This window comes from Harpegnathos saltator, unplaced genomic scaffold (assembly GCF_003227715.2).
Source record: "Harpegnathos saltator strain DR-91 unplaced genomic scaffold, Hsal_v8.6 scaffold650, whole genome shotgun sequence".
Taxonomy (NCBI): domain Eukaryota; kingdom Metazoa; phylum Arthropoda; class Insecta; order Hymenoptera; family Formicidae; genus Harpegnathos; species Harpegnathos saltator.
This window is the reverse complement of record NW_020230483.1, coordinates 172,510-196,794: the sequence shown is the minus strand read 5'-3', so window position 1 is coordinate 196,794 and position 24,285 is coordinate 172,510. Positions and strand designations below refer to the sequence as shown.

The following is a 24,285-nucleotide window of genomic DNA, read 5'->3' as shown; positions in this document are numbered from 1 at the left end:
TGAGATGTTAGTAGACCAAAAAAGGCCACTCGAAAAGAAACGCAAAAATCCATCCGTCATCATCGTCGGGGGACGCTGCAAGATCCTGGATCCGACGGATGTGCCCGCTAAGATCCGTGTATGGAATTATGCAGTCACGTGGAACGGCATCGAGAAACTCCCGAGACAGTGAAAGTGATCCTTGGACCTGCGTCGGCAAGTACACAAGCGATACTCTAATATATTAGACAAATGCACACGACGATCGCGTGCACATTCTCGCCGCGAGATCCATGATGAAGAAGCGTTCCGCGCCGGCTTCTTCCTCATCGCGGATCTTCCGTGTGATAAACGCGATGCTCCGAGTATATTCCTGCAAATATCGATGTCGATTTTTCACGCGTCGCTGTTCCTGGAGAGCTGCTCAAGCCCGGCTTCATTTATTGATTTATTAATTATTAATTTATTAATTTAATAATTATTAATTTACTAATTATTAATTTATTTGAAATTCATTTATTTCAGCAAATATGTACACGTTGTTAGATGTACACTGTATAAAATGTTGTTAGTGAAAGCACTGAGATATATTTGGATGTAAATTTGGATCGCGCAGACACAACGGTAACGATATGTGTCGTATGCGCGTTATTGCTCGAGCGTGAAGCACATTAGCGTATCAACGTTCACGTTGCACCGTTGTTACATCGTTTTCATGCTCAATCGTGCGTAGTTATTAGCGCGATTGTCAGCACCGTTCTCTTATCGAGCGCTATTAGCTGCGAATTAATCGAGATCAAAACGCCGATCTTTCTTTCGAGCAGACGTCAACATCGAGTTCTACTCTCCCAGTTGATTATATCTGTGGTACACTTCGATTTAATTTAATGGCACGTTCCACAGTGTATGTGTGTGTGTGTGTATGTGTGTGACGACGGCGCCACTAATATAAAAAAAGAAGAACAGAGAGAGAGAAAGAGAGAGAGAGAGAGAGAGAGAGAGAGAGAGAGAGAGAGAGAGAGAGAGACCCAAGCTGATCTAAGAAACAAGAGACAAATATTCGACCATGCGGGAGAAGGATCGCAAACGCTTTCACACTCGGACTTCTTGCCGTTCTGCGGCCGTATGATATCACGATCGAGAGAGAGACAATGTCCGAATAACGGCCGGATCGGAGTCGTCCGATTTTTGAAGGAGGCCGCCGCCTGACCTTTCGAAAGTGTTTTTTTTTTCTCTCCTTCCTCCTCCCGTCTGCTCCCTGCCCTCTCTTCCTCGTTTAAGTAGAAAAAAAGGAGCGAGGTTCTCGTGAAAGTTGCCTCCTGGCTACTACCAAGTGCCGTCACGCCGCTGCCGCCGTCGTCTCCTATCTTCTTCCTCGTCGACAATCTTTTCCCCAACTACCCTCCGACCTCGTCTCTCTTCGTTCCGCTCCGCCTGCTGCATCCCTCTTCTTTACGAAGCGAAGCTGTTCCTGCACTCCACGTGCAAAGACCTTCGTCTTCCTGTTCCGTGAGGTCATCGATGTCCGTCAAGGCCGTCGAAAGTCTTGGTTTTCTTTTTTCGCAACAAGTACGACATTTCACGTTGTTCATTCATACATTCTATTGAAATTTAGCTCGCGATTGAAAACCCATAATTCTTTTCAAAATATTACCAGTCTCTCCGAACGTTCTCATCGAGAAATTCCGAGTCGATTGAGCGCGCCATTATTAACGATTTTCCTCGATGTTTCCGTCCATATCGAGCTAGGCGTCAAATAAAAAAGGCTCTCGGACGAGAGAGAGGCGGTTAGGATTTACGAAGCCACGCAGCCGTATAAGCTTGATTTATTCCCGTGGATTCCGCGTCACCGTCGTGAATCCGAAGCGATTCGAATCCTCCTGTTCCCATCGCTACCCGTGTCACGTGTACATGAGCCGTGAGAGAGCACACACAACTCTCGCGATCGTGCACCGAGAGTTGAGCACACGGCACTTCCCTTTCTTCCTTTTCATTCGTTTTCTCGTCTCTCTCCCGTTAAACTCTCGTGTCAATGAGCGGAGCTCGTCCTCGCTTTCGCCCGTCTCATCTTTCCCCGCGGGCGATTTCAAGTAGCAACAGCTGTTCCGTACCGCGGTGCACGCGATGTGCAACCTGCACATACGCGTTTACCTGTCCGCGGCGTTATCGTCGCTATCGTTTTGTCGAACGACAGATAGGTAAACGAAATGCCTTTTCTCTTCTTTCGGCTATCGCCTTGTTGATCTCTGCGTACAAATGCGTACAAATGCGTGACGATAAGTTATCGAATCGAAGGAAAAGTGAGGGGAAACAGCGTACGTACAGCAAGGTACCTGCGTCGTGGATTACGCTGGAAACGTCGATGGACACTTTGTCGTTGATAGTCTTATCGCCGACCGCTGTGTTTTAATCAGTCGGATACACAAAACAAATGGAGAGTTTCCCTCCATCCATCCTACGTATATATCATTTGCATGTTCGATTAAGTGGAATTTTGTTTTTCATGCAGCGATAAAATAGTGAAGAAATGTTGGCGGAATATATATTTAACGCTTCGACGCTAAGTGCAAGAACATGACACGTGGATCTCGTGGGAAAGAAAGAGAACATATAGAGGATTCCTCCTTCCTGTATTTTACGTCGTATGCCGATCGATTGTTCCTTTGAGAAGTCCCTGCGTGCTGTACCTATCTACGCGCGTCTTCATATCTAACAACCCCTGTTCCTGGAAAATGTGTGTGAGTATGCATTATCTTAAACTTTTTACACGTTCATTATACAAATCAAGAGATTTAATGGCAATTATATAAGACTTAAAGCGAAATCAACTATTTTGGATAACGCGATGGGAGCATCGCGTTATCCAAAATAGTTGATCCGCTTTGTTTTCTTCTTTTCTTCCTTTCTTTCTTAGGTCTTCCTATGCCACTCGACGAATTTTTACGTAGCGGCTCATAACGCGACTCCTCAAGAAAGAGAGAACAAATGAGAGAGAGAGAGAGAGAGAGAGAGAGAGAGAGACCTTATGTTAGAGGTGCGGGTATGAGCAGTAAGGAAACTACGATCGGACGAAATCCGGCGACGAGCGTCGTTCTCGCCTTGATTAGCGGTTGTTTAGGAGCAGTGAAAGTTCCTCCACGCTCGCTCACGCTCAGGATGCGCTACCTTTTCGGAAGGAGATAAACGCGACGTTCCTCCGCGACGTCTCCCTGCCGACGTCCCCTCTCTCCTCGACGAGAGAATCGCCATTGTCGCGCAATATTCGCGTTCTCATGCGGAAACGCGCTGAGAAAGGAAATTTCAGCGACGGGAATTAACCCCTCGCCAGTCTGCTTTGCTCTGTCCTGTCCAAGCTCGGAGCTGACCGAGAAGCTAAGACCGGAATGACCTCCATCCAGCATGCGCTGCGCAGGATCTCCGTCGCGCTCACCCTCGTACCCGAAGGCACTTCAGTACCGCGATTGTACAACATACGGAAGAGTATCGGGGTTAAACGTTACGTACGCGTGGGCTTAGCGTGAAACTAATCGTCCATAAAAAATTGCGTGACGCCGTGTATTAAACAGCAACAGTCGGGCAAGATTCTGCACGAATAGCCGTCTCTCAGGAAGAGAAAGAGCGACATGACTGGTAGACGTTTTAACTTATCCGTTCTCACGAATATATCCGTGATCCCGGAAAGACTCGAGAAAACCGACAGAAATTTTCGACGAGATCGCGTCGAGGTCAGATAGATCGAATCTTTTCAACCCCGAGATCTTTCCCACCGACGTTCCAAATGTATCAAATTCAAAGACGTGAATCGGAAAGGTGTTCGATTCGATGAGTCGAAGAAAGAACAACGGAGACATGTTTTTATGTAAAAATACATAAAAAAGCTTTATTTCGCCACCGTTTTCTTGCAAAAAAATAAGTATAAAAAACATCTCTCCTTCGTGGTCGTCGTAATCATTGTCATCATCATCATTATCATCATCATCATCATCATCATCGTCATCATCATCATTATTGTCATCATCGTCATTATCGTCGTCATCATCACCATCGTAGTAGTCGTCATTGTGATCATCGATATCATTATTCTCACCATCATCATCAGCCTCGTCGTCGTTGCAGTCGTCATCGTATTCAATATCGTCGTCATCATCATCATCATCATCATCATCATCATCATCATCATCATCATCATCATCATCATCATCATCATCATCATCATCGCCGCCTTCGTCGTCGTCGTCGCGGTCGCGTTCTTCCTCTTCGTCTTCTCGCGGCGATTGTCGCGCGTATAACACAGTGATACGTCAACACGACAAAATTCGTCGTCGCTGATTCTTATGTTAGAGGTATGTGAGCGTTGTGTGCGTGTGTGTGGTAGGTGAATGGAGGAGGGGGATGGTAGGGCCGCGGGGGTAGTGAATTGACTAGTATGGCCCGGACGCACCGGGTGGCCCGTAATTCGTGCTGGGTCCGCTGGGTCCGGTGCCTCCGATTCCATCGATTCCGCCACCTCCGATACCGGTGCCGCCGATGCCGCCTCCGTGACCTCCGCCGATACCGCCTCCGATGCCACCTCCAATACCGCCTCCGATTCCACCTCCAATACCTCCGCCGATACCGATGCCACCGCCACCGCCACCGCCACCACCGGACGTAACTTCCTTCTGCAAAATGCGCGGAATATGCGTTTTAATCTCGCGATATCGCGTTGGCGAGGACGCGTTCGGGAAATTGTTGTCGCGACTTTCTACTCTCCCAGGCTACGTCGCGTCACTTGTCGAAGTGAAACGCTCGCGATTCTGATCGTATTCTCAACCTTCTCACCTGTGTTTTGTATTTGATGAAATAGACTTCCGGCTTGCTGGGCTGAGTAGGCGCGATGGTAGGCAAGCTGATCTCGGGCGCTTCCTCGGGCTTCTTGACCAACACGTAGATGAGCGTTTTCTGCTCGTCCTGCTGCGGCAGCGCCGGGATTATAGGAGCGGTCGGGGTCGGCGGAGTCGGCGCCTTGATGAAGATAATCTTGTAGTGCTTCTGCGGAGGAGCTGGTGGCGCAATCGGCCTGATTGGCCTATCCTCTGGCGCCTCTGGGGGTGGCACGTGCACGTAGATGTGCTTCTGAATTAAGGAGCCGCCGCCACCGAACCCGCCGCCGAATCCACCACCGGAACCGCCGCCGAATCCACCACCCGAGCCACCGCCGAATCCACCACCCGAACCACCGCCGAATCCACCACCCGAACCACCGCCGAATCCACCGCCGAAACCACCGCCGAATCCACCGCCGGAACCGCCACCAAATCCACCTCCTATGCCGCCACCGTGTCCTCCGCCGAGACCTCCACCGAGACCTCCGAGTCCACCGCCAATACCGCCGATGCCGCCTCCATGACCGCCACCGATACTGATGCCACCGCCTCCACCAGGAGCACCATAGCTGGGGCTCGGCTGGCTATAAGAATATCCGGCTTCCGGTCGCGCCATCGCCGCTGTGGCGAGCGCCAGGATCTACGATTGCAAATAAGTTACAATAGACAATACTTCGATTCGTCGTGTGGGAAAGGGGAATGCAGAAACTCGCAATCTTTCAGTTACTGACTCTGAAATCTGCTCTGACAAGTTCGGTGCTTGTTTTAATAATTTTTTACGTTAGACGTTAAAGTTTGCGATCGCAGTACTTATTTTATTTTTCCCGATTGCAATTCATCACAGAGCACAGACAAGCGAGCGACGCAGCTTGTCGGCGAAGCAGCTGATAGCTTCATAAATAACATCAAAGAGTTGAAATACTTTGTAAGAGCCTCTTGATATTTCTCAAGAGGCGACAATCTTTTCTTCTCAAGAGAGACAATCGACCCCGCTTTTGCGCGTCCAAGAAAACAAATCATTCGCTCGTGTTCTCACTTCCCACGCGCCTTCGAATAATATAATAAGAGAGACTATGTCGTCTGCGAGGACAATGCGAGAACGTACTTTCGTCTAACTTTTCCTCGGCGCTCGATGTAAAGAAAAGAAAAAAAGAATGATCGCCTCGACGTTCCTCCATTCTTTTCTTTTCCTCTCGTTCGCTTGGGTGTCTTTCATGAAAGATAAAGCAGAAAACGTTTCGCGCACGCGGGGGTGAGTCCGCGAAAACGTGAAAGACACCGGTTCGTCCCTCCAATGGCCATCGCCCACGAGCATCTCGCGGTGTTATGTAAACGGCGGAGGAGGAATCCCATGCTCGATTTATACATGTGCATTCAACTCCTTTTCTTTTTGTTCGCGTGCCGCGCGGAAACTAGAGAAGTGGCACAATCACTGAACCGGTTGCCTCGGCTGGTCACTATCACGGAGTACATTGACACCGCACACAATGCCCCTTGTGCACCCTCCCCTCCCGGTTACTTTCTCCGTCTTCCCCTCCCGACCCGTGGAAGCCGCGAGATCAGGATCTCGAGCGAGTGTACGATGAATTTTTGGTTTCTCTTCGTTTCTCCCGCATCCCACGCGCGGACTCATCCTCCGACAAATTTCACGTAATTTCCATGCTGCGACTTTCGTTATTATCGCAGAGAGGTGCAAGGAGAGAAAAGGACGGGAGTGAGGAGGAAGAAGAGAGAGAGAGAGAGAGGAGGGGGAGGGAATGAATGAGAGAGAAAGAGAGAAAAGTGGTAAAGACGTCCAAAGAAGATGGGAATAGCCCCGATAACAGCAAATGATAAGGCGAGACGGCGGCAAGAAGGAAGCTGGAAGGAAGGAGGAAGGAAGGGAGAGAAAAGAAAGGATGGTGACTGGAGAAACGAAATCGTGGACGCGCTACTCACCATGAATGCCCTCATGGTTGCTGCTGTTCCTTGATTTGAGGACTGATGCTCCGTGGATGTCTTGAAGCCTCCTTTTATACGGGCCAGCTTGGGCCCCACTCGAGCCTCGACCCATCACCTATGAGATGCGACGGAGCTATTGCAAATCTCTCTCTCCTTCTCTCTCCCTCTCTCACTTCTCGGTGCTTCTTGCGATACGTATCCGTCGCACAAATTTGTCTCTCGGTACTTTCCTTGAAATTCAACGATTCGATTCGGATAGGATCGCATTACAGTCATTCGTGCCGTTGTCACATAACGAAGATGCTTAGTGACAAACGAGCGTGAGAAATGTGTGCCGCGAGGATACGTTACGTGCATCACACAGGACACTTATCTCCTCCGCGGCTTTTAACGCGTGTCGCGCGGCTATTTTGTTGACAAATGCGCGCTCCGGGCGATCTGTAATTCGCGATGAAATCCAGGAGGAGAACCCTACGCGTGTACTCTCGCGTCCATGAAATATTCGACGAATTACTATCGCGTACTGTAGAGACGCTTTTGTGTATTTTCGCGTATTATGCACAACATGTAAAATCGCAAGTGAAATTCTACGCTGAATTTCATCGCGACTCACGAATCGTCCGAAGCGGATGTAAAGGCCCCAGCAGTTTGATGAAAGATATCTTCGAAATGGAGTCTACATTATGTAAAATGGAGTGCTGCAAGCATTCAGATTAACTTCGTTGACTGCCGCATCTCATAAGTCCGTTAACAACGTCGTATAGTAGTTGTAGAACTTTCGCATATAAACTTAGACATTTAGGAGGTGCTTATATAGATATTTTGTTAGATAGAAATTACTCAAGTGCAAGATACAATCTGCAAATTAGACACTGTGCCTGTTTTTAGTAAAACTTTTAGTCCTTTACACCCGCCTACAACTTCTCGCATATACGTCCGCCCACAAGAACGTTGCTCTCCTTTAATTTCGAATCCGGGCAGGTGGAATTAAATGGACAAGGCGTCAAGTTTGAGATACATATAATAGTCGTATCTACAATCTTACACAGAGACACCGTTTCGAAATAGAGAATATCTGTCATTTTTTACAAAAGCACGTTCCACCTTTTTACTATCTCTTTCTCTCTCTCTCTCTCTCTCTCTCTCTCTCTCTCTCTCTCTCTCTCTCTCTCTCTCTCTCTCTCTCTCTCTCTCTCTCTCTCTCTCTCTCTCTCTCTCTCTCTCTCTCGCCTTATCTGTCTCTTTAATGTGATTCGCTTGATTCTACGTGTTATTCATTCATTTAAATAGTTAACAAATATTTTGGTAGATTCGAGCCGTTCACTGAAGCTACATTTGCTCATGTGGAAAACTCGCACGACGCTGGAGGGCAGACTGGAACGCGCGAGAGCCGAGTCGGAATCGAGAGGAATGTCAATAACTAGGATATTAAACGTCAGATTATCCAATCCCATGGGAAAAATCGATGTGGCTCTACGTGGCCGCATATCAGCGTGTGCACACCGGTTAGCGTGTATGCGGTGTATGTATCTTCGAAAAGAGTCGTCTCGATGTCTGGAAAGTGATACCGGCACGCGCTTGGGTTTTAACGGCTTTTAACTTGGGCGTGACGAAATTGGTACGAAATGTACAGCTGGACCAATTCCGTTCGATCATTATGCTGCGTTACGTGCCGTTAACAGCCGTTTAAAAAATTCTTTAGTGGCCGGTAAAAAGACACCTGTCAGCGCGTCTCATCCTTCCCGGAGATAAATTTACGCGGAAAAGGAAAAGAGAATATCGTCGCGTGTGATTCTCGAAACACATTCTCCCTGCGAATTTAATTGAATTCGAATTCTCTAATTTTGCAATTGTTCGCAGGAAGATGACAGCGTGAAAATACATATCTCAGCATTGTCGTTGCGTATACTTCGACCCGCGTGTCTTGCGACACGCACAGTGCCACAGGCTAAGAACGATTCCGAAATTCAGTATGCTAATTTCCGAATCGTCACGAATGTGTGACTGATCGCCGTGAAAATTCCGTAAGCTTCGAAACGACACTGACATCACGTAGACGCCTCACGCAGGTAAATTCCTCCTTAAACGGATCTTCTCTTGATTTTACTCTTTTTTAACCGCGAACTCTTCGTCGATTGACTAAGTAATTCACGGCAACCAAATGCTTTCCGCCAGCGGAGGTTGAAACAATGGAATTGGTCACTTCCGCAACGCGAAGTAACGAGGAACGGGCAGGAAGAGAAAAGAACTTAAAAAATTTCGGTTTGCAGCATTCCTCGGAAGTGTCTTCTTGTTCGCAGCTGCGTACGACATATGGACAAAAAAGGAATAAGGGTATAAAGAGAAAAAGAGAGAAAAATTAATGGGTTCCGAAGTCTTTCCTTTTTCACGTGTACAAAAATGTGTGAAATTTTCAAAAATTCCTTCTCAATGAACGCGCATTCCGTCGCAATGGTACACGCGACGAGTTTACTCAGGACAAAAGTAGATCACGAGCAAAACGAGTTCTCCAATTCGGACGCACCATGCGAACGAAAAGTTTAACCTTGCTAGGTGACGGTATCCTCTCCTCTCACGCAAGTGTGTGCCTCGAACTACACATACGTGTAGGTAGATATGAAATGAAAGGAGGCTACACGATTTCAGAGGACGATTTCAGAATGATATAATAACGAAATCGATACGAGCACGCAGAAACTAGATAGAACGCTCCTGTTCGAGTTCAAGTTCAACAGGAGAAATTCGGAAGAAGTTGAATAAAACGATTCCGAAAAGATTCGACCTCATGCGGACGCAGAAATGTCGCAGAGCAAACTTTTTCCCACGGTTCCGTTTTGCTCATAAATAATTAATATCGACTATCATTTTGCCGGCCGTAGACGCGAACTTTGACTTTCCGAGGCTGAAAACACGTCATTAACATTGAACTTGACCAAAATCGAACTCGTTTGGCGTGCACAAACGACCCAATACTGCCTATGTAATAATTGCATTAAATTAATTTCACGGCGGTCTTAAAACAGGTTGAAGCGGGAACGAAGCGAGACATCGACCTGGCGTAAACGATGGGACAAGGAGAGATTTCTCGATTGCGTTGCGCGAGAGACCTGGGTGCCGACGCGAATTTCTAACGGATACTTGTTAACGACCAGAGACGTCTTGTACGCAGATATTTTGACGAGAGAATCTAATGTTCGGCCGGCGCAAATTATCGTCGGCCTTCGTTGCGAAACCGAAAGTCTCTTCCTTCTTCGTGTGGAAATTTGCTAGCAGTATCTCCGCCGTGAGAGCAAGACCAAAGGAGATCAAGAGAGAGAGAGAGAGAGAGAGAAAGAGAAAGAGAGGAAGGGACTCGAAATCCATTTGACCCGAATATCCGACGAAGGAGCTTCTTTCGTTTATTTTTCTTTTTCTTTTCTCGGTCGAGAGGAATTAAACTTTCCCGGCGAAGAGGAAGCAGCAGGAGCAGGAGCGACGAATCTGCCCTTTGTTCATCGATTCCGGTTCGCCATTTCATCGTCTCCTTCTCTTCGCTGCGACCCTGCGAATTCAGATCCTCCTCGATCACTGGGGATCATCCGATCGGCCGAAACGGGCATCGAGGCCGAGGACGAGCATGGGAGAGAGTCGCCGGTGTCAATTCTCGAGTAACATGCTCCAGAGAACGCGAATCTGTGCAGAGACAAGAATCTCAGATAACACGATCGCTAATTATATCGATTGGATCATCGTATAACTTTTAAGGATATAACTCGATAAACTCGATAGGTTTAATCGACGGTTTCTCCCCCGTAACTTTTCAACAGAGCCGGTATAATTTAAAATTCATATTTTCTAAAAGTATGAATTTAGAACGGTTCGCAAATGAGTCATTCGATTATAATTGGGGCCGTTTTTCGTCTCGTTTGCACGCTTCTTTTCGATTGAATTTTAACTCGCCGCGCGACATGAATGTATGGAAATTTATGGTAAGACAGCATCGACACCGCGGCGGGTGTATTCGGTGTAGTCGTAAAGCCGGCAGCGTGAAATGCAAACGTGACGCAATTTGCGTCACGTTATATCGCGGACAAATTAGAGACACCCCTCGCGCGACATGCATCGCGTTTGTCGCGCAAACATGTGAAACAGCCGTCGTGTTCCTCTTTCCGTGACCGTTATGTAACAACGAAACAACCGTGTATACACGTAACTTTGTACTACATATTATACGCTTGCGTCTGCTAGAACATGATAATGGCGGGGCATTTTCATAAATTCTATGCCGCGCGGAGGCAAAACGCTAAAGTCGAATCGCCTCAGTCGCACACTCGAGACAGTGAAATCTTTTCCGAGATCGGCGGATAGCGTCCGCTTAGAAACAATATGTTCGTGTGCACCTTCAGTCGCGCGCAAAAGTAATCGGCTTTGCGTAACGAACGAATCAACAGCGCCGAATGAACATGACGTAATGGCGCGGATGGGAATCGATAGTCAAGTTTCCCGATCGGCAGCCGAGCAGTCCCGTACAATCGGCGAACTGGATTTTTCTCGCGTCACATTGCGCTGGATATAAATTAACATTGTGCAATATTTATTGCGAGACGTAATCACGAGAGCCGAGAGCTCGTTGGAGTTGGCTCTAATACGAACATAAAAACGAAATAGGGTGAGCCCGCGCTCGATCGCGCTCGATCGCGCCACGACGATGTGACTGTATAGCGTCTACGTTCCCGCATTCGTGCAGCAGAGAGATATCGGCGCAACGGATGGACTAGGCGAAGGTTTCGGTCTCCAGATACAGTTGACTATGTTATATGCGAAATACTAGCACCTCGAGAGATACAGCTCCAGATAAATGCAGCGCGCGACATCCGACAAATGAGTTATGTACAAATAACGTTTCGCGCAAGACTTTATTCACGGCAAACTTTCCTTCGCTTTAACGCAAAGCGTCGCCCCGAGGAGACCAAATTACGCGAAACGATCTTTCGTATATTCACAGATTCGCTCGTTGAGATTTACTCTATACAAAACAGTGGTGTCAATATCTAAATGCCTGGTTAGTTTATAAATTAAAAATAAAAGACAAAATCACACATATATATATATATATATATATATATATATATATATATATACATATATACATGCATATAATTTATATTTATTAAAATTTATATCATACGTAAAATACTTCTCCATATTATCTTCAAATGTTTGAAATAATATAAATATATTCTAGCTCGGCAGACTAATATAGTATTTTCTCAGTATATACTGTTAATATCAATGTTAATATCAATAAAAAAAAATGTGTCGTGTACATTACGCGTGATTTTCTATTTCGGGCATATTTCGGAACCACCCGGTTTATATTGACAACATTAAGTATAAGACAGAGGAGGATTCTTCGCAGGTGCCTTTCCGTTCGCTTGCGAATCATTCGCGGCGGGCAGTCTCAGCTGTTCGCTGACCAGAGAAGAATCCTTCGTACCTTTCTACCTCCGAGCGGTCGACGCTGCGCGACCGATGTGGCGTCACGCTCCTCGGGACGTCCGGTCGAATCGCGGGACCCAGCGAATCGAGATATGATTTTCCCATTCACCTCGTGCCTCACGCAGTTAATTACATGCCCCTTCGCTCTTACTCGGCTACGTCCGTCTTGCCTAGCAAGAGCGAACCGAGGACACCGCGCCGCCGTTCTTGATTCGCTTGCATTCTCTGTTCCCCAACTCCCGTCCCACCTGTCGCATCTTTCACCGCATACGAACGTCTCGCACGCGTTGATATCGATACTACTATGCATTTCCGTACGCAACGTGCGAAACCTCTTCGTCCGTCTGTCTCTGTCTCTGTCTGTCTGTCTGTCTCTCTCTCTCTCTCTCTCTCTCTCTCTCTCTCTCTCTCTCTCTCTCTCTCTCTCTCTCTCTCTTTCTCTCTCGAACGTCCCTTTCATCCGCTCCGAGATTCACCGATCCGACGTCGATTTCCGCATAGATAATCGTCCTGTAATTGTAATCCCATACAGACACAATAGATGCCGAGTACAACGAGTATCCTTTACACTTTCACCTCTTTCCGATACTGTTGTCGTTAGCGCACAATCATTACTTGGACGCTTATCCATACCAACGTTATAATCGATGTTATCAAGACTCGGCTTTTCCGACAGGCCAACTATAGTACGCACATTACGCATGTTCCACATAACTTTGCCCATCAGATAATTTTGTAACATGTTCTACACGATAATCGTCGAGATGTTGTTCCGTGATAAAATTCCTGCGCGAAAATTACCTGTCTCTCCCGGTTATATGTAAGTTTTCTAAAAATTCGGTGAGCTTAACGAAATGAAAAAGCCTCGATCCTATTTCGTGGGAGAACCCGATACCGTGGAGCTCTGTTACTGTCGATTAATCGATGCAATCACCGTGTAATTCTCGCTTCTGTTGATGTAATCGCATACTGGAACGGCCGACGCGATTCGTCCTTTAATGAGCGAAATAATTGGTGCGCAACGGCAACTTTATGCGGTGCTAATTACTAAGATCAAATTCTACAGATGTGCTATTTTTAACACACATAACGCAATATATATATATATATGTACACACACACACATACACATACACACATATGTAATATAAATTATATTTTAATGTTTTTTAATAGCAAATTCTTTTTAACTAATTTTTTAGCGGAAGTATCGAAAAAGTAAAGTGCCAATAATGTATTTACATATAATATACATAAAGACAAAGCGGGAGAATTTCTCATGGGAAACAATTATATAACAATGTTAATACCAAACCACCAGCGGATAGATAAATAAACCATAAGAAACGGCATTCAAGCATTATGTACTTTCCAGGAAGTATCCAAGCCGGAAGGGGTTTGTGCGGTCGACGAGGTCAGGAAAATCGATACATGCGCTCGGTACAAGAAGCTGTTGGGTGTTGACTGCTGCCGCTGTTGCACCACTCCGCATCTTCGTTCCGGTACAAGCGACTGCACAATCAATTCTGCACAATTTCTTTCGACGCGGTGGTATCTTCTGATTCATGATCCTGATCGCGTATTACCTAGATGCGCAAAATATAACTTCTTAAACGGAGAAAAATGTCTTTGAATATAATAAAACATTTAACGTCAATGTGTAACTTATATAATAGCATAAAACTCCACGTGTATATGTGTGTGTATATATATATATATATATATATATGCTTTCATGTCAAGCTCTCTAAATATTGTATCTCTACCGTAAAAATACTACGCAAATATATTCGGAGAACATGTACATAAGTGTTCGAAAAGATTCAAACTCACGCTGAACGAAATTACAGAATCACGCAGTTATCTCTGATCTATCATGAATGATGTAACGATGGCGAGTGGCACCGGGAAGTAAGGAAGAGATTCATCAATAATAGGCGAACCGACGACGACGAGTACCGGAGACCTGTGGGAAGCGCGGTGCCAAGCATCATTGGCACTATAGGAGGAATGCTTCTATAGCCGAAGAAAGTTAAGAATTTTCACCTCCTAGAGAAAGCACACCGCATGACGCATGTAGATATTACGCCACGTATAGTGAATCCCCCTTTGCCTCGGCCTTCGATCCGTTGTCGTTAGCGCGGTACGACACCTTCTCTCGCTAGGTCGTCTCTTATTTGTTGACGAAGAATAGCACCGTTGAAACTTCCTTCTTTCTATCTTTCCTTCTGTTATACACTCTCTTTCATCTCTATCAATTTATGACTAATATTTCTGCTCTGTATTTTTGCGCTATCCATCAACCCGCCTTTCTGAGACACAATAGCATCATTAAAAATGATGACGAAGCTGATATCCCTGACACAGAATGCAAATTCGGTTATATATCTCTTTGAAGAAAGTGCCAATATTTATTTCTGTCTTCTCTTCAATTATCCGAAACTTTAATACATGTACAATAAAGTCTGTCTTTGCGCATGTGTATTTCGTTGTCGTTCACTTACAATACCAACGCAATTTAAAGTTAAAACTCGTAAAAATTGAATAGCATTACTTACGTACAAAATTTTAATTCGAATGCGAAGAAGTACAAACGACGAGTCCTGAGAGTTTCAGCCGTCCGTGAATATGCGCTGTTAACTTGATTCGCGTTTTTAACTTGAATTTCAACTCGCATATCTCTTTTGCATGCACGAATTACACGAAGATCTGCGGAAATAATCCATGGGGTAATGCGTAGTAACATAAATCGCGATGGCATCGTCGCATCACCTTAAGTACGAAGCACCCAAGAAGAGTCGCACGATTCTTACGCAATGCGGGTTGCAGGCGTAGCGATTACGCAGTAAGCAAGCGAATTTCACACTTGGACAACTAACAGCCCAAATGCATGATAGTGAAATGTTTCCAGCCATTCTGCGGAATCACAGAGTTCAATCGCAAGAATCAAATTGAAACAATAGAAATAATATATAATTTTTTCTATATAATATATTAAGAATAATTACAAAACTACACATTTTGGTACCAACATACAAGGAATTTTTTATTTACAATTTAAATCCCGAATGAATAGCTACCATACCACATGTCAGATTCATATATGTTACATTTCTAAATCCTGCTGTTTCGATCATATCCTAGAAATATAATAAAAACAGTTGAGTTTGGTTAAATCTAACCAAAAATAAAAATAAAATATATCATCAAATTTTTATATATAACAAGAATAACAAGTTTTTTGGTAATTATAAAACATTTATAACAAGTGATTAAAAAGCAAAACTATGCCTTTGCAAAATATTCATACATTCATAATTATGATTGTACGAAAATAATAAAATAGATATAAAATAATACTGTACTTTAAAATCCTCTTGCTTTGGAAATTTTCTTATGCTTTCTACAAGATATTGATAAGCTCCTCTCTGTCCAGTGACTAGCTGTCCCATCACAGGTATTATTTGAAAAGAATATTGATTATATAACCTGAGACAAATATTGGATAAAATTTCTCTTTATAACTCAACTTATATCTTTAAATCGTTCATTATTTTAGAGCACATACCATTGTAAAACTTCATTATTAACTTGACTAAATTCTAAACATAAAAATCTTCCACCTGGTTGTAAGACTCTATATGCCTCAGATAATACCTGTAATGCATATTTATTAAATATTAATATATTTAAAATACAAATATTTAATATCTAGATATAATATTTACCTTTTCAATATGTGTTACATTTCTTATACCAAATGCTATAGTATAAGCAGTAAAAGAATCTTCAGGAAAAGAAAGATTTTCTGCATCTTCCTGTTTCCATGTAATACTGCAATTATTATCTTGAGAAAAGCCTAGTTCATTCGCTCGTTTTTGTCCCACATTTAACATATTTTGATTTATATCACATACAGTTACATGACTATGTATATTACGTGAATTTGGAGTATTTCTCAAAAAATTTATATACCGAAATGTGATATCACCTGTGCCACCAGCAGAATCTAGGAGATGAGTACCATGAGTTGGCCCTAATTCCTGTATAAAGATATCTTTCCAAATACGATGGATACCTATGCTCATTAGATCATTCATTTTATCATAAGAATTGGCTACATTTCGAAATACATTGTACACTAAAAGAAATGTCAAAATAAATATGCGATGACTTATAGTATAAATATATAAATATATAGCGTTTTTATACAAAATTTTTTAAGAAATATATCAATTTAAAATGAACTTTAGTATAAAAAGATAAAAGTTAATGAACATAAAAAAAGATCTACCTTCTTTTGTTTTTTCAGTCTCTTTGATCGTTTGAAAACCAAAATGTGTCGTCTTCTCATCATCTTTTAACGACTCGTTTGATATTTTTGAACAATTACGTTTAATTGTTACTACTTTTATTTGCCGATTCAATATTCGACTTTTTCTTATTAAATTTGTGGAAACATGTATACAGCTCATCATATTGTACACAAGTGAGTTAAAAGTGAATAAAACAAGTGACTGAATCAGCTGATTTATGTATGAAAATAACACGAATTCTAGTTCATGGTTCATGATTCAATAGGTGCATTCAGTACTACAACCGCTCACTGAGCGCTAAGTGAGCTCTTGCATCTGATTGGTGTATATTTTTAAATCTAAAGGAATATTCCAATCAAACATAAAAGCTCATTGAGCGCTGAGTGAGCGGTTGTAGTACTAAATGCACCCAATAGATGGCTCCGAGCAGAGCAGTTCTACTCCAACTTCTACGCGTCATTGTTCACGAAAAGTATAAAAATAGGAATGTTGCAAAGAAGTATGGTACAAACAGGGGCCACGTGCACGTAGTCCTCAATATTCAAAAAAAATTACGTGCAGTTTCGTAACGACAAAACCACATCCAACGGCCTTCGGGGGCCAACAAAAGACTCCACGAATTCTAGTACTAAAGATGGCTACCATAGTTAACGACACTAGGGGTGCGTCCGTTACTTGCATAATGTACATATATGAGGAACATGAAAGTCCGTTTCTCTTCTTGCGCACTCTATGAATGCAGAGAGAAGAAAGATGGTCTGTTTTTTGTAGCTGCACTGCTGAACTGGTGCAATAAGCTAGAATGAGAAAACTTATATTTGTCTCACTGGTTGCACCAGTTCAACAGTGCAGCTACAAAGAACACACCAAGAGAGTGGTCATGGGCCCGCTTTTAGCCGAGCCAAGTGCGAAGCGCTCTCTGTACAAACATGCATATGAACTAACGATGCCAGTGTCCACGATTCTTTACTAATTTCCCCTACTACGCACGCACATAGCTGGCTAGGTCTATCCGTGTCACACGAATAGACCTGATTCAACTTACCGCTAATTAATGCATTGCCCCACCTCTTTCGGTGCATAAAACTGCATAGAATGCCTCATAGATGTCAACGTAGATTGTGCCGCTACTAAACGGATAAATATCAATCGATATTTGTCTTCAACTTTACAGATATGCCAGTAGGTGGCATACCATTTGGTACAATATTTGAATGATTCTCGAAACTCAATACTCAATGGAAGAAATTTTTGAATATTTCAAGAGTTTCACTTTAAATAACTACAAAATTTAATTTAAAATGTACGAGAGTGTGGAGATTATGTTTAGGTATTGTAATATATGTACAATAGAACATTTATCGTTAACTTAATATTATATAAGAATATTACATATAACGTATATTTATATAATTTTAATGCCATTCAGAAAATTGTATATATATCTTAACAATATTATATATACTATTTATACATAATTCTATATATAGTTTTAATGTTTATAATTTGCAAAAAATGCACACGTAGTAAATTATATATATTGCAAATTGTGTCAATGTAATCAATCAATCCATTATTGACTGTAAAATAAGACTGAGTTGAATTGAGAAAAATAAGATTCAGTTGATATATGTATACGACCAGATAAGGTTGAATCTTAAATTTCCTATTTATCTCTCTTCTCTCATTCAAACAAAGATAAATATACAAATTGAATAATCTAAGCCTATTGTTTACTACATATAATATCATAATTTAAATATGCAGATAGATCGACGAAGTAGATAAAATATGTTTCAATTAAATCCATATAAATTATCTCTGCATATATGTGTAGCTCGTTATATTATGCTAACTCACGATTTAATAATTCAACGTTATCCGATGGCATAATGTTTAATTAAATAAAACAGAATTCGGATCTTCATTATCTAGTTGCTTGACATGCCTTAAAACATCTTTTTTCGTGATTACACCTAGAAGTCGCCTGCAAGAGACATGAATATCTCAATATCAGTATGAAAAAGTATATGTTAGTCTACATCAATTTAAATGATTCATACTTACCCATTATGAGTAACTAGAGTTTGACGTAATCCCAATTTTCTAAACATGTCAACTACAGTTTCCATAGGAGTTTGATCTGTGATAGTGATAGGAGCCATATCTAAGATTTTCTTTAACTTTAAAGGCGGAGGAGAATGGCTCTGAATATTGTTTCCATTAGTAAATATAACCAATGATTGCCTGGTAATTTCTTCAATCATCCTCTTGGCATTAGCGATAGCAAGATTTAGATCCCGTCGTAAAACAAAACCAACGAGATATTGAGATTCCTTAGAAACTATAACAGGAAAACCATTGTGCTCAGTTTCCTTAAGCAAGTTCTCTACGTCTTCAACTGTCATGGAGTCTTGGGTAAGAACATGAAGAGCCTCATTTCGCCTATAAAGTTGATCAAAATGTTGTGTACTTTTATCGCATGCACTTCCTTCAATAATCTAATTATACTAATATATGTATACTAATATATGTACACATCAATTGTGCATACAAATATCGTCACTTTGCTTACTTAGGTTGCATGACATCCGCCGCCAGAGTTGTATGCTGAAATTCATCTTTACTGTCCAAAAATGGGTAACCATTTAAACCAATATGTGCATCATAAATGCCTTGTTTTCCCAGAGCATCGCCGACCCATTTACTCGCCATGGCCGCGGCCATCAAAGGTACGATGTATCGTACGCCACCCGTTAATTCGAACATAATAACAACCAGAGACACTGTCATTCTAGTCACACCTCCTAAAACGGCAGCAGCTCCGACCATTGCGTATAATCCCGGTGTAATACAATCGACACCTGTAGAACATTCCTCACTAAACATCCATATGTGAGGATAATTATAAGCAAGCTGTTCCATTCCTATGCCCACGATGCGACCCATGATTGCTCCCAGACACAAGGATGGAATAAATAAGCCGCACGGTACTTTCATGCCGAACGTGAATATCGTCATGATAAGTTTCAGTATCAATGCCAGCACAAGTAGCCATATAGCTTTATAAACCCCTGGCCCAGCTGCGGCAATCTCAATCGCAGATTTCACAGCAGTGAAATTCCTGTTATAGTCACTGTCGAGACAGAAAGTAAAATATTTCTTTTCTAATAATTTCCAATAAGTTCACTACGATGTATACTCGTTACATTAGAACAAACTAAATCGACTAAATAGACTAAAAATTTGATTACAATCTATCTCCATAATTATATCATAGAATTATGTGATAAAAAATGTGATAAAAATATAAAAAGATTACTGCCTCTTGTGGTATTTACTGACCATAACATATCCGCATTGGATACACCGCATTGGCTGAACAATAAGTAAATGAGTTGACTGGTACTCATCCTTGTATATGGATTAGGATATCCTATCACTGCTGTTACCACTGTTACAATTAGTACTTCAGTAACGGGATATTGCCCCAATTTCGAAGTTTTACGATATCGACACCAAAACAGGTTCGCTTTGATAAATAACGTCGCTATTACGCCCTGTCGAAAATGTTTGTTAAAATATTCGTTAAACATTTATTCTCAATAAATTTAACAGTTTTGAAATTTTATAAAAAAATTTACTCACCCCAATTATTCCGAGCATTACGAAAGGAATTAATTCAAAGAATATCCAAGGTTTGTTATATTCCACATAAAACAATACTGAATGTTCATTTCCAAACGGATTAATGGAACGTAACACGAAGGCAGCTATCAGGGCACAGAAGAAGGATCGCCATAAAGTTTTCAATGGGAAGTAATAGCTGACCTAAAATGAAACAAAAATAACTATATAATTTTTATAATATAATTTTAAAAGTATATAATCTGTAATATATCTTACTTATAATTTTTAATCGTAAAATATTGAAAATATTTTGAAGTAAAATTGTTACATCATTTAATTATCTAAATTATACCTCTTCTAAGCTGAATAAAACACCACCGATTGGAGCACCGAAGGCGACGGAAACTCCTGCTGCAGCTGCGGCGGACAGAATCTCTCTCTTCTTTGCTTCATTTCTACCATATTTTGGGAATAGATATGAAAATATATTTCCTATACAGCATGCAATATGTACCATAGGACCTTCTTTTCCCAAGCTTAAGCCCGCTGATACAGAAAGAATCAGACCTACTGATTTGATAATCAATGTCCATTTACCTAGATATCCGCGGATAATAAAACCGCTTAAAATCGTCTTTATCTAAAGAAAAGAAAAAAAAATATATATATATATACATATATATATTTAGCGATACAGAAAAATTATGAGGTATAAATGAATTGATGAAAAATAAACTGATAGATTTTATATAATAAATTTACCTCGGGTATACCAGAACCACAAGCGTAAGGTGCAAACATTCGCACTAGAGATGCAGAAAGTGATGCAAATAAAAGGGCCCACGCTATATAAAATAAATATGAAATAGTATAAGGTCCTGCGCCCTCTTTTGATTGATTGAATACTTCGGGCCACGTCCACCACTGCAAAAATATTTTCTCGTTAATCAGATCGAACAGAAATACAATTTAAGAATGAACAGCTTTCAGAATTATATTAAAAGGTGTGTAGACTGTAGTGTATGTGTGTATATATATATATATATATAATCGATAAATCGTATACTTACCTGCGAACAGTTTCCACCATCGAACGTAGTCTCATTATAACTCCAACAACATTGCTCTTTATTTAACCAGAAGGCTTGCGGACAGATACCGAATTTGAGATCTGTCATCCAGGAAGCGCCAATATCTATCACACCGGCCGCTACGCCCGTAAATAGTCCGACCAGTAAAACGCACAGCCATCCAGACCACGCATCGTGAGCTCCCTTTATTAAGCCCCAGATGGAATCATGTTTCTTCTTTACAATATATCGATGTCGCATACGATCTCGTGCAATATCTCGTTGCCAATCGATCGTATGAAAGTCATCGTATTGCCCGATGCCGGGTATATCGTCAGAGTCAACTGAAACTAGTAAAATAAATAACAAACCACTTTGTAATGAGAATAAATTCAATACCGTGTATGTATATATATGTGAGTGTGAGTTGCTGATATAGTGCATTTTGGTAGCTTTATAAAATTTTACTGAATAATATGTCCAAAAATGTCCAATGATCGCATAAATACACAGTACTAGCAATGTGAATATTATAAAAAAACTATTATGCAAAAATGTTTTACAGCAAGATTCATGGTAATTCACTTAGAATTCAATATATATGTATATATATATATATATATATATATATATACAATACATGACAGTTAATAGAACCTTAAAGCAGGACAGAAAATACCTTAGCCATTACTTTACCTTTTTCTCTCACTTTTGTTTATATTTATATACATATAATTAACCGTTTAATTAAAACTGTATAAATTTCTAAAATAATAATTTATTACACAAATACTTGGATGAATACTTATCATTAAAGATAAATTTTGTTTTAGATAATGGATGATAAAAAACAAACATGTATGTATTATGTCCCGCTGAAGAGACAGAAATCAGGTCTATAAGAGTAAACTCTGCTTATTCTTAGTAAAATGTAAGTATTATTGAACAAATAATAATCTTATCTAATATATAATTAGATTGGCTCAAGATATTTACTATAATATCATAATTTTGTCTCTCTATTTTTTTTCCTCATTAATCAATTAAATTGGCATTACTTTTGTGTTAACTTACACATTTTGTGACTATGACATGCTGTGAGTGCTAAGAAATTTGTTTCAATGGTTTAACTGGTATCACTCAGGATAGACGTCAGACCAGATGGATGGATCAACAGACATCCCTAAAGTTTCTTCAGCAGGAAGAAATATAATGTATGATGATATTTAAAGCTAGGGTATTTATCAAACCAATATAAAACTACCAAATTTGATTGCAAATTTATACAAATAGAATTACATTTAGTTTTGTGAAAATTTGTGTATACTTCTTTATAATGCTTGCTAAAAAAAAGAAATAAAAACTGTACATAGTACTATTTAGTATAGAGCAATGTGAGTGTAATTATTTTATAATAAAATACTTACTATGGGAAGATGCATCATCGATGCGAACACAATCTGACAAGATGTTATCTGAATGAGATGTATGATGATTGATGTCCAACATGTCGTCGTCACTACTTAAATTTGTCTCACGTTTTACAGATCCAGTTCGTAACCGTACATCTTCTGTATTAGTAGTATCACCATACTTTATATTCTGAAAATTACAAATTTTATCAACTTACAGCTATAAGGCATGTAAATCTCTTTTTAAACTTACCGTTATATGTATCTAAAATATTTCGGCATTAAATTAGATCAGTACAAATACAATAGTACAATAGTACACTAGTACTATTGTACTATTGTACAATAGTACACTAGTACAATAGTACACTAGTATCAGTACAATAGTACACTATGTACAAAACAAGATGCACAACAACAAGACTTATATAAATTTATACCTTAGCATCAACTGAGTGATATGTTGTAATAGCATTTGAACTTGAATGAGGGATTGCAGAATTTAAAGATGCTGTACCCTTCAGTGGAAACTTCTCCATTGCATCATGATAATCTAATTTTATATAAGTAAAATATTATTTTGTAGTATTTAAGATAATATCAGCTTGTTATACAAAATGTACTGCACTAAAGAAACTGAGAACTAAGAGCTACAATATGCTACATAGTACTGAATATGTCTCTCAAGACACACCATTAATATCTCATTTAATCGGCTTTGCTATAATCCTCTTTATGTATGTTAGTGAATGTGCTATATGATATAATTAGAATGACATTTATGAGGGAGATAATACTTTATCTATTCTATATTACAGGAGTATATTGCACATTTACATATGTAGCACAGAATATGTTTTTATAAATATATTGTTTCCTTTTGTATTTATTCCAATGATTGGCCTTTTTGCATCTTCTTGCGCAGAAGAAAATTTATTAAAACTTTGATAATTTGGTTACACATGATGCATGCCAGACTGACAATATAGATAAGATAATGTCGTAAATAATTCACATAGTTTTTTCAAGGCAAAGTCTAATAAAATGATACGCATGATTAGCCAGCACTATATGAAAACTTTTCAACTTTAAATTGAATATTGCAAATCTTTTTTCACTGAGTAAAATTAGAAAACATATTCACATGTTTCAACAAAACCGAAAATTATGCATATATTCCGTAACTTATTTCTCAATCTTCTTCGTCGAGTAATATTTTATCATTCGTGTGAGGTTACTTTTGCAATTTACGTGATATGCAATAAAGAACTCGTCAACTCACCATTTTTAAGAAAAAATGTTCTTGTTTATCATTGATAAGAGATGATCACCATATCATATATGCGTGTGCAATGTCCTTCAGTTGTAGGTTTAACTATATCAGATTAAATTGACAGTTTCGCGAAAATATATATATGTGACTTCATCGAACTGAACTGTATTTGATAGATGAACGAATCCCTTCTAACATATACTGGAAGGGGCACAGCTGGTTTTCCTCCATTATGAGAAATTCATTTCATTTAGTGCTGCAAACGTTCTGTTTGTGAATGTACCTACAATGTTTTGATATCCAATAAGAAAATTTATTTTC

The 24,285-nt window shown here is 40.6% G+C and overlaps 3 protein-coding genes across 12 annotated transcripts; all 3 read right to left on the bottom strand.

Moving 5' to 3' along the window:
* Nucleotides 1-4,005: 4,005 nt before the first annotated feature.
* Nucleotides 4,006-6,892, bottom strand: TwdlT (TweedleT). The gene is made up of 3 exons (XM_011148237.3): nt 6,783-6,892; nt 4,801-5,484; nt 4,006-4,640 (listed from the first exon to the last, which is right to left on the bottom strand). The coding sequence occupies exons 1-3, from the start codon at nt 6,795-6,797 to the stop codon at nt 4,401-4,403; spliced, it is 939 nt and encodes a 312-aa protein (XP_011146539.2). The 5' UTR covers nt 6,798-6,892; the 3' UTR covers nt 4,006-4,400.
* A 3,304-nt stretch (nt 6,893-10,196) lies between these two features.
* On the bottom strand, nt 10,197-16,815 carry Coq5 (ubiquinone biosynthesis protein COQ3, mitochondrial). 9 transcript variants are annotated; one of them, XM_025304832.1, is made up of 9 exons: nt 16,558-16,815; nt 15,992-16,404; nt 15,832-15,920; nt 15,629-15,752; nt 15,272-15,403; nt 15,036-15,179; nt 14,822-14,972; nt 14,097-14,575; nt 13,446-13,849 (listed from the first exon to the last, which is right to left on the bottom strand). In XM_025304832.1, the coding sequence occupies exons 1-5, from the start codon at nt 16,739-16,741 to the stop codon at nt 15,314-15,316; spliced, it is 900 nt and encodes a 299-aa protein (XP_025160617.1). In that variant the 5' UTR covers nt 16,742-16,815; the 3' UTR covers nt 13,446-13,849; nt 14,097-14,575; nt 14,822-14,972; nt 15,036-15,179; nt 15,272-15,313. The 9 variants fall into 9 exon arrangements, with proteins under 9 accessions (XP_025160612.1, XP_025160616.1, XP_025160610.1 ...); XM_025304827.1 differs by adding an exon at nt 10,197-10,457 and having other exon boundaries at nt 13,632-13,849; nt 14,097-15,179; XM_025304831.1 differs by having other exon boundaries at nt 13,445-13,849; nt 14,097-14,229; nt 14,310-15,179.
* A 1,631-nt stretch (nt 16,816-18,446) lies between these two features.
* ClC-c (chloride channel protein 3) lies at nt 18,447-24,194 on the bottom strand. Of its 2 annotated transcripts, XM_011148234.3 has the most exons (11): nt 23,974-24,194; nt 23,132-23,244; nt 22,707-22,881; nt 21,280-21,629; nt 20,972-21,133; nt 20,562-20,849; nt 20,228-20,410; nt 19,925-20,139; nt 19,155-19,715; nt 18,647-19,024; nt 18,447-18,566 (listed from the first exon to the last, which is right to left on the bottom strand). In XM_011148234.3, exons 2-11 carry the CDS (start codon nt 23,228-23,230, stop codon nt 18,476-18,478), a joined length of 2,502 nt encoding a protein of 833 aa, XP_011146536.1. In that variant the 5' UTR covers nt 23,231-23,244; nt 23,974-24,194; the 3' UTR covers nt 18,447-18,475. The 2 variants fall into 2 exon arrangements, with proteins under 2 accessions (XP_011146536.1, XP_011146537.1); XM_011148235.3 differs by lacking the exons at nt 23,132-23,244; nt 23,974-24,194 and adding an exon at nt 22,354-22,471 and having other exon boundaries at nt 22,707-22,877.
* Between the last annotated feature and the right edge of the window lie 91 nt (nt 24,195-24,285).